Source organism: Salvelinus fontinalis, unplaced genomic scaffold (genome assembly GCF_029448725.1).
Source record: "Salvelinus fontinalis isolate EN_2023a unplaced genomic scaffold, ASM2944872v1 scaffold_2527, whole genome shotgun sequence".
NCBI classification, from domain to species: Eukaryota; Metazoa; Chordata; class Actinopteri; order Salmoniformes; family Salmonidae; genus Salvelinus; species Salvelinus fontinalis.
In genome coordinates this window covers 1-10,755 of record NW_026602736.1, presented here as the reverse complement: position 1 = coordinate 10,755, position 10,755 = coordinate 1, and the positions used below count along the sequence as shown (strand labels likewise).

The window sequence follows — 10,755 nt, the reverse complement described above, 5'->3', positions numbered from 1 at the left end:
CACTACCCCAGTAACTCAGCATGTCCTGGTACTATCCTCCACTACCCCAGTAACTCAGCATGTCCTGGTACTATCCTCCACTACCCCAGTAACTCAGTATGTACTGGTACTATCCTCCACTACCCCAGTAACTCAGTATGTACTGGTACTATCCTCCACTACCCCAGTAACTCAGTATGTACTGGTACTATCCTCCACTATCTCAGAAACTCAGTATGTACTGGTACTATCCTCCACTACCCCAGTAACTCAGTATATACTGGTACTATCCTCCACTACCCCAGTAACTCAGTATGTACTGGTACTATCCTCCACTACCCCAGTAACTCAGTATGCACGGTACTATCCTCCACTACCCCAGTAACTCAGTATGTACTGGTACTATCCTCCACTACCCCAGTAACTCAGTATATACTGGTACTATCCTCCACTACCCCAGTAACTCAGTATGTACTGGTACTATCCTCCACTACCCCAGTAACTCAGTATGTACTGGTACTATCCTCCACTACCCCAGTAACTCAGAAGGCACGGTACTATCCTCCACTACCCCAGTAACTCAGTATGTACTGGTACTATCCTCCACTATCTCAGAAACTCAGTATGTACTGGTACTATCCTCCACTACCCCAGTAACTCAGTATGTACTGGTACTATCCTCCACTACCCCAGTAACTCAGTATGTACGGTACTATCCTCCGCTACCCCAGTAACTCAGTATGTACTGGTACTATCCTCCGCTACCCCAGTAACTCAGTATGCACGGTACTATCCTCCACTACCCCAGTAACTCAGTATATACTGGTACTATCCTCCACTACCCCAGTAACTCAGTATGTACTGGTACTATCCTCCACTACCCCAGTAACTCAGTATGTACTGGTACTATCCTCCACTACCCCAGTAACTCAGTATGCACGGTACTATCCTCCACTACCCCAGTAACTCAGTATATACTGGTACTATCCTCCACTACCCCAGTAACTCAGTATGTACTGGTACTATCCTCCACTACCCCAGTAACTCAGTATGCACTGGTACGATCCTCCGCTACCCCAGTAACTCAGTATGTACTGGTACTATCCTCCACTACCCCAGTAACTCAGTATGTACTGGTACTATCCTCCACTACCCCAGTAACTCAGTATGTACTGGTACTATCCTCCACTACCCCAGTAACTCAGTATGTACTGGTACTATCCTCCACTACCCCAGTAACTCAGTATGTACTGGTACTATCCTCCACTACCCCAGTAACTCAGTATGTACTGGTACTATCCTCCACTATCTCAGAAACTCAGTATGTACTGGTACTATCCTCCACTACCCCAGTAACTCAGTATGTACTGGTACTATCCTCCACTACCCCAGTAACTCAGTATGTACGGTACTATCCTCCGCTACCCCAGTAACTCAGTATGTACTGGTACTATCCTCCGCTACCCCAGTAACTCAGTATGCACGGTACTATCCTCCACTACCCCAGTAACTCAGTATATACTGGTACTATCCTCCACTACCCCAGTAACTCAGTATGTACTGGTACTATCCTCCACTACCCCAGTAACTCAGTATGTACAGTACTATCCTCCGCTACCCCAGTAACTCAGTATGTACTGGTACTATCCTCCACTACCCCAGTAACTCAGTATGTACTGGTACTATCCTCCACTACCCCAGTAACTCAGTATGTACTGGTACTATCCTCCACTACCCCAGTAACTCAGTATTTACTGGTACTATCCTCCACTACCCCAGTAACTCAGTATGTACTGGAACTATCCTCCACTACTCCAGTAACTCAGTATGTACTGGTACTATCCTCCACTACCCCAGTAACTCAGTATGTACTGGTACTATCCTCCACTACCCCAGTAACTCAGTATGTACAGTACTATCCTCCACTACCCCAGTAACTCAGTATGTACTGGTACTATCCTCCACTACCCCAGTAACTCAGTATGTACTGGTACTATCCTCCACTACCCCAGTAACTCAGTATGTACTGGTACGATCCTCCACTACCCCAGTAACTCAGTATGTACTGGTACTATCCTCCACTACCCCAGTAACTCAGTATGTGCGGTACTATCCTCCACTACCCCAGTAACTCAGTATGTACTGGTACTATCCTCCACTACCCCAGTAACTCAGTATGTACTGGTACTATCCTCCACTACCCCAGTAACTCAGTATGTACTGGTACTATCCTCCACTACCCCAGTAACTCAGTATGTACTGGTACTATCCTCCACTACCCCAGTAACTCAGTATGTACTGGTACTATCCTCCACTACCCCAATAACTCAGTATGTACTGGTACTATCCTCCACTACCCCAGTAACTCAGTATGTACTGGTACTATCCTCCACTACCCCAGTAACTCAGTATGTACTGGTACTATCCTCCACTACCCCAGTAACTCAGTATGTACTGGTTCTATCCTCCACTACCCCAGTAACTCAGTATGTACTGTTACTATCCTCCACTACCCCAGTAACTCAGTATGTACTGGTACTATCCTCCACTACCCCAGTAACTCAGCATGTACTGGTACTATCCTCCACTACCCCAGTAACTCAGTATGTACTGGTACTATCCTCCACTACCCCAGTAACTCAGTATGTACTGGTACTATCCTCCACTACCCCAGTAACTCAGTATGTACTGGTACTATCCTCCACTACCTCAGTAACTCAGTATGTACTGGTACTATCCTCCACTACCTCAGTAACTCAGTATTTACTGGTACTATCCTCCACTACCCCAGTAACTCAGTATGTACTGGTACTATCCTCCACTACCCCAGTAACTCAGTATGTACTGGTACTATCCTCCACTACCCCAGTAACTCAGTATGTACTGGTACTATCCTCCACTACCCCAGTAACTCAGTATGTACTGGTACTATCCTCCACTACCCCAGTAACTCAGTATGCACTGGTACTATCCTCCACTACCCCAATAACTCAGTATGTACTGGTACTATCCTCCACTACCTCAGTAACTCAGTATTTACTGGTACTATCCTCCACTACCCACATCTCTCTACAGTGTCTGTCCATGCCAACTCAGTATGTACTGGTACTATCCTCCACTACCCCAGTAACTCAGTATGTACTGGTGCTATCCTCCACTACCCCAGTAACTCAGTATGTACTGGTACTATCCTCCGCTACCCCAGTAACTCAGTATGCACGGTACTATCCTCCACTACCCCAGTAACTCAGTATATACTGGTACTATCCTCCACTACCCCAGTAACTCAGTATGTACTGGTACTATCCTCCACTACCCCAGTAACTCAGTATGTACAGTACTATCCTACGCTACCACCGTAACTCGGTATGTACTGGTACTATCCTCCACTACCCCAGTAACTCAGTATGTACTGGTACTATCCTCCACTATCTCAGAAACTCAGTATGTACTGGTACTATCCTCCACTACCCCAGTAACTCAGTATATACTGGTACTATCCTCCACTACCCCAGTAACTCAGTATTTACTGGTACTATCCTCCACTACCCCAGTAACTCAGCATGTACTGGTACTATCCTCCACTACCCCAGTAACTCAGTATGTACTGGTTCTATCCTCCACTACCCCAGTAACTCAGTATGTACTGTTACTATCCTCCACTACCCCAGTAACTCAGTATGTACTGGTACTATCCTCCACTACCCCAGTAACTCAGTATGTACTGGTACTATCCTCCACTACCCCAGTAACTCAGTATGTACTGGTACTATCCTCCACTACCCCAGTAACTCAGTATGTACTGGTACTATCCTCCACTACCCCAGTAACTCAGTATGTACTGGTACTATCCTCCACTACCTCAGTAACTCAGTATGTACTGGTACTATCCTCCACTACCTCAGTAACTCAGTATTTACTGGTACTATCCTCCACTACCCCAGTAACTCAGTATGTACTGGTACTATCCTCCACTACCCCAGTAACTCAGTATGTACTGGTACTATCCTCCACTACCCCAGTAACTCAGTATGTACTGGTACTATCCTCCACTACCCCAGTAACTCAGTATGCACTGGTACTATCCTCCACTACCCCAATAACTCAGTATGTACTGGTACTATCCTCCACTACCTCAGTAACTCAGTATTTACTGGTACTATCCTCCACTACCCACATCTCTCTACAGTGTCTGTCCATGCCAACTCAGTATGTACTGGTACTATCCTCCACTACCCCAGTAACTCAGTATGTACTGGTGCTATCCTCCACTACCCCAGTAACTCAGTATGTACTGGTACTATCCTCCGCTACCCCAGTAACTCAGTATGCACGGTACTATCCTCCACTACCCCAGTAACTCAGTATATACTGGTACTATCCTCCACTACCCCAGTAACTCAGTATGTACTGGTACTATCCTCCACTACCCCAGTAACTCAGTATGTACAGTACTATCCTACGCTACCACCGTAACTCGGTATGTACTGGTACTATCCTCCACTACCCCAGTAACTCAGTATGTACTGGTACTATCCTCCACTATCTCAGAAACTCAGTATGTACTGGTACTATCCTCCACTACCCCAGTAACTCAGTATATACTGGTACTATCCTCCACTACCCCAGTAACTCAGTATGTACTGGTACTATCCTCCACTACCCCAGTAACTCAGCATGTACTGGTACTATCCTCCACTACCCCAGTAACTCAGTATGTACTGGTTCTATCCTCCACTACCCCAGTAACTCAGTATGTACTGTTACTATCCTCCACTACCCCAGTAACTCAGTATGTACTGGTACTATCCTCCACTACCCCAGTAACTCAGCATGTACTGGTACTATCCTCCACTACCCCAGTAACTCAGTATGTACTGGTACTATCCTCCACTACCCCAGTAACTCAGTATGTACTGGTACTATCCTCCACTACCCCAGTAACTCAGTATGTACTGGTACTATCCTCCACTACCTCAGTAACTCAGTATGTACTGGTACTATCCTCCACTACCTCAGTAACTCAGTATTTACTGGTACTATCCTCCACTACCCCAGTAACTCAGTATGTACTGGTACTATCCTCCACTACCCCAGTAACTCAGTATGTACTGGTACTATCCTCCACTACCCCAGTAACTCAGTATGTACTGGTACTATCCTCCACTACCCCAGTAACTCAGTATGCACTGGTACTATCCTCCACTACCCCAATAACTCAGTATGTACTGGTACTATCCTCCACTACCTCAGTAACTCAGTATTTACTGGTACTATCCTCCACTACCCACATCTCTCTACAGTGTCTGTCCATGCCAACTCAGTATGTACTGGTACTATCCTCCACTACCCCAGTAACTCAGTATGTACTGGTACTATCCTCCACTACCCCAGTAACTCAGTATGTACTGGTACTATCCTCCGCTACCCCAGTAACTCAGTATGCACGGTACTATCCTCCACTACCCCAGTAACTCAGTATATACTGGTACTATCCTCCACTACCCCAGTAACTCAGTATGTACTGGTACTATCCTCCACTACCCCAGTAACTCAGTATGTACAGTACTATCCTACGCTACCACCGTAACTCGGTATGTACTGGTACTATCCTCCACTACCCCAGTAACTCAGTATGTACTGGTACTATCCTCCACTATCTCAGAAACTCAGTATGTACTGGTACTATCCTCCACTACCCCAGTAACTCAGTATATACTGGTACTATCCTCCACTACCCCAGTAACTCAGTATGTACTGGTACTATCCTCCACTACCCCAGTAACTCAGCATGTACTGGTACTATCCTCCACTACCCCAGTAACTCAGTATGTACTGGTACTATCCTCCACTACCCCAGTAACTCAGTATGTACTGGTACTATCCTCCACTACCCCAGTAACTCAGTATGTACTGGTACTATCCTCCACTACCCCAGTAACTCAGTATGTACTGGTACTATCCTCCACTACCCCAGTAACTCAGTATGTACTGGTACTATCCTCCACTACCCCAGTAACTCAGTATGTACTGGTATTATCCTCCACTACCCCAGTAACTCAGTATGTACGGTACTATCCTCCACTACCCCAGTAACTCAGTATGTACTGGTACTATCCTCCACTACCCCAGTAACTCAGTATGTACTGGTACTATCCTCCACTACCCCAGTAACTCAGTATGTACTGGTACTATCCTCCACTACCCCAGTAACTCAGTATGTACTGGTACTATCCTCCACTACCCCAGTAACTCAGTATGTACTGGTACTATCCTCCACTACCCCAGTAACTCAGTATGTACTGGTACTATCCTCCACTACTCCACATCTCTCCACAGTGTCTGTCCATGCCAACTCACCAGACACTGGCACTGCTGGCAGTTCTCCACCCAGGTGTCTCCACTGCTGTATGTAATGAGTCTGTTCTGGTGCAGACACTGGCTGCTGAGGCCGGGGTTACACTCTGGACAGCAGAACAGGTCAGCTGTGGTGGACTCACAGTCACACACCATCCTACGACACATCACCAGACCAGACTGTAGGGCAGAGGGGGAGAGAGAGAGAGAATGAGTCAGACTAAGCTTTTCCTTTCAGATCTATATTTTAACATGTTACATTTAGCATTAGATTATAACTGCAATATAGAGCTCTGATTGGAAATTATTTTTTACAAAAGACTCCAATTCCCATGATTCCCCAGGAGGTTCTACAGTACATCACTCACCTGGCAGGAGCAAACGGAGCACCTGTCGTTGTCCAGCACCCAGATCTGCCCGTTGTGTTTGTGCTTGTTGTCATGGTTACAGTCCCCGGTGCAGTTCTTGCCGTGAGGGCACCTGCAGTCGTAGCCTCCGTCCACGTTGAAACACACCGTATCGTTAGCACAGCTGTGTCTTTCTGTCGCACACTCATCTATATCTGCAGAGAGGAGGGACAGACAGACCACAGGTTAGTGTATGAAGGAGGGACAGACAGACTACAGGTTAGTGGATGAAGGAGGGACAGACAGACTACAGGTTAGTGTATGAAGGAGGGACAGACAGACTACAGGTTAGTGGATGAAGGAGGATGGACAGACAGACTATAGGTTAGTGGATGAAGGAGGAGGGACAGACAGACAGACTATAGGTTAGTGGATGAAGGAGGAGGGACAGACAGACTATAGGTTAGTGGATGAAGGAGGATGGACAGACAGACTATAGGTTAGTGGATGAAGGAGGAGGGACAGACAGACTATAGGTTAGTGGATGAAGGAGGATGGACAGACAGACTATAGGTTAGTGGATGAAGGAGGAGGGACAGACAGACTATAGGTTAGTGGATGAAGGAGGAGGGACAGACATACTATAGGTTAGTGGATGAAGGAGGAGGGACAGACAGACTATAGGTTAGTGGATGAAGGAGGAGGGACAGACAGACTATAGGTTAGTGGATGAAGGAGGAGGGACAGACAGACTATAGGTTAGTGGATGAAGGAGGAGGGACAGACAGACTATAGGTTAGTGGATGAAGGAGGAGGGACAGACTATAGGTTAGTGGATGAAGGAGGAGGGACAGACAGACTATAGGTTAGTGGATGAAGGAGGGACAGACAGACTACAGGTTAGTGGATGAAGGATGGACAGACAGACTATAGGTTAGTGGATGAAGGAGGACAGACAGACTACAGGTTAGTGTATGAAGGAGGGACAGACAGACTATAGGTTAGTGGATGAAGGAGGGACAGACAGACTACAGGTTAGTGGATGAAGGAGGGACAGACAGACTACAGGTTAGTGTATGAAGGAGGGACAGACAGACTATAGGTTAGTGGATGAAGGAGGGACAGATAGACTATAGGTTAGTGGATGAAGGAGGAGGGACAGACAGACTATAGGTTAGTGGATGAAGGAGGAGGGACAGACAGACTATAGGTTAGTGGATGAAGGAGGATGGACAGACAGACTATAGGTTAGTGTATGAAGGATGGACAGACAGACTATAGGTTAATGGATGAAGGAGGAGGGACAGACAGACTATAGGTTAGTGGATGAAGGAGGAGGGACAGACTATAGGTTTGTGGATGAAGGATGGACAGACAGACTATAGGTTAGTGTATGAAGGATGGACAGACAGACAGACTATAGGTTAGTGGATGAAGGAGGATGGACAGACTATAGGTTTGTGGATGAAGGATGGACAGACAGACTATAGGTTAGTGTATGAAGGATGGACAGACAGACAGACTATAGGTTAGTGGATGAAGGAGGAGGGACAGACAGACTATAGGTTAGTGGATGAAGGATGAGGGACAGACAGACTATAGGTTAGTGGATGAAGGAGGAGGGACAGACAGACTATAGGTTAGTGTATGAAGGATGGACAGACAGACAGACTATAGGTTAGTGGATGAAGGAGGAGGGACAGACAGACTATAGGTTAGTGGATGAAGGATGATGGACAGACAGACTATAGGTTAGTGGATGAAGGAGGATGGACAGACAGACTATAGGTTAGTGGATGAAGGAGGATGGACAGACAGACTATAGGTTAGTGGATGAAGGAGGAGGGACAGACAGACTATAGGTTACTATATGAAGTCAACAAACAAATACAGTTGAAATCCAGAGGGAAAATAGTAATGGGTGAGATATGTGTTTGTATAATAATTCCAGCACCTAAGATCCTCGTGCATACCAGTACTGTGCTCATACAGGTGAGTCTAGACCCCCAACTTACCTTCACAGGACTCCCCATTGGCTGAGAACATCCCGTTGTCATGGTAGCCGTCCCGACACTCACAGTGGTACCAGCCAGGCAGGTTAACACAGATGGCTCTGCTGTCACACTCCACGAAGCCATCGGTACACTCATCAATGTCTGGTGAGACACACACACACAGACACAAACACACACAACCCCGTTCACACAGATGTTTCAGTTTCGGGCTTGTTAAACACAGCTGGGCCTAATGCATTCATCTTTGCATTGGAGGTATGCAAATGTCAACTACACAGCCAGGCTTCTGTTGTAGTAGCAGTGGCACATCCTGAGGATGGGTTTTATTCCCATTACTATTTACAACATCAAACACTAAGCCCTTTCAGAGGCCCATTATCCCCTTTACAATGCAGTCACGACGGAGTCAGTGTATGGGTCAATTGTCTGCTATATCCACGGCACAGGTGGCTGGTGGGGTGGTTGGTGGGGGGAGAACGGCTCATAATAATGGCTGGAATGAAGTGAAAGGAATGGTATGAAATATAATGGAAACCAGGTGTGTGATGTGTTCAACATCATTCCATTAATTCCCTTCCAGCCGTTACTATGAGCCCGTCCTCCCCAATTTCGGTGCCACCAGCCGCCTGTGATCCGTAGGAGATGGAGGATCATCTCACTGGCCAGTGAGCAAAGCCATTGGGATAATGAAGGCTTGGATCATATAGTATCAGGTGTCATGGAGCTCTATCAAATCCATCACTGTGTTACATTGAGGGGGTCAATCACCTTCAACCAGAGAGAGATCTCATCCAACCCTGTTTAATAATCATGAAGAGCAGACCATTGATTCACTCCTCTGGCTGTAAACTACATGGGAGCATGTCCAGTTAGGTGTCATTTGAGAGAGAGAGAAATGGAGAGAGAACAAGAGAGAGAGAAATGGAGAGAGAACAAGAGAGAGAGAAATGGAGAGAGAACAAGAGAGAGAGAGAAATGGAGAGAGAACAAGAGAGAGAGAAATGGAGAGAGAACAAGAGAGAGAGAAATGGAGAGAGAACAAGAGAGAGAGAGAAATAGAGAGAGAACAAGAGAGAGAGAAATGGAGAGAGAACAAGAGAGAGAGAAATGGAGAGAGAACAAGAGAGAGAGAGAAATGGAGAGAGAACAAGAGAGAGAGAGAAATGGAGAGAGAACAAGAGAGAGAGAGAAATGGAGAGAGAACAAGAGAGAGAGAGAAATGGAGAGAGAACAAGAGAGAGAGAAATGGAGAGAGAACAAGAGAGAGAGAGAAATGGAGAGAGAACAAGAGATAGAGAAATGGAGAGAGAACAATAGAGAGAGAAATGGAGAGAGAATAAGAGAGAGAGAAATGGAGAGAGAACAAGAGAGAGAGAAATGGAGAGAGAACAAGAGAGAGAGAGAAATGGAGAGAGAACAAGAGAGAGAGAGGGCGAGGTAGAAAGAAGGGATTTGTATCCCTGTCTATTTGAGTGACAGCTCAGCGAGGTCATGAGTTCAGGTCTTGTTGTGGATGCTCAGAGTTCCTTCTATAGCTCCTGCATTTACATTAGTGTTTAACCCCACGCTCCCTTACTTTACCTGCCTGCCAAGGTCAGTCTAAAGACACGTGCTTTGTCCTCTTCAGAACAGAGGATTAAAGAAGGGAGAGGGGGGATTGAGAGAGAGAGGAGAGAGAACTGAGAGACAGAGAGAGAGAGAGAGAGGGGGGGAGAGACAGAGAGAGAGAGAGAGAGACAGAGAGAGAGAGAGAGAGAGCGAGAGAGAGAGAAACAGAGACAGAGAGAGACCATTTGTACATTGTTACAACACTGTATATATATAATATAACATTTGTAATGTCTTTATTGTTTTGAAACTTCTGTATGTGTAATGTTTACTGTTAATTTGTATTGTTTATTTCACTTTTGTATAATATCTACCTCACTTGCTTTGGCAATGTTAACACATGTTTCCCATGCCAATAAAGCCCATTGAATTGAATTGAATTGAATTGAGAGAGAGAGAGAGAGAGAGAGAGAGAGAACTGAGAGACAGAGACAGAGAGAGAGAGAGAG

At 46.0% G+C, this 10,755-nt stretch overlaps 1 protein-coding gene across 1 annotated transcript; it reads right to left on the bottom strand.

The window, feature by feature from the left end:
- Positions 1–6,282: 6,282 nt before the first annotated feature.
- LOC129850957 (protein kinase C-binding protein NELL2-like) lies at positions 6,283–8,879 on the bottom strand. The gene is made up of 3 exons (XM_055917101.1): positions 8,699–8,879; positions 6,705–6,898; positions 6,283–6,516 (listed from the first exon to the last, which is right to left on the bottom strand). The coding sequence occupies exons 1-3, from the start codon at positions 8,727–8,729 to the stop codon at positions 6,298–6,300; spliced, it is 444 nt and encodes a 147-aa protein (XP_055773076.1). The 5' UTR covers positions 8,730–8,879; the 3' UTR covers positions 6,283–6,297.
- Between the last annotated feature and the right edge of the window lie 1,876 nt (positions 8,880–10,755).

What these genes read in the sequence shown, in the direction of transcription:
- LOC129850957 (XM_055917101.1), bottom strand. Translation starts at nt 8,729, where the DNA reads ATGTTCTCAGCCAATGGGGAGTCCTGTGAAG. An exon ending in CAATGGGGAGTCCTGTGAAG is followed by an intron (nt 6,899 to 8,698) that starts GTAAGTTGGGGG and finishes TCCTCTCTGCAG; the next exon opens with ATATAGATGAGTGTGCGACA. An exon ending in GCTCCGTTTGCTCCTGCCAG is followed by an intron (nt 6,517 to 6,704) that starts GTGAGTGATGTA and finishes TCTGCCCTACAG; the next exon opens with TCTGGTCTGGTGATGTGTCG.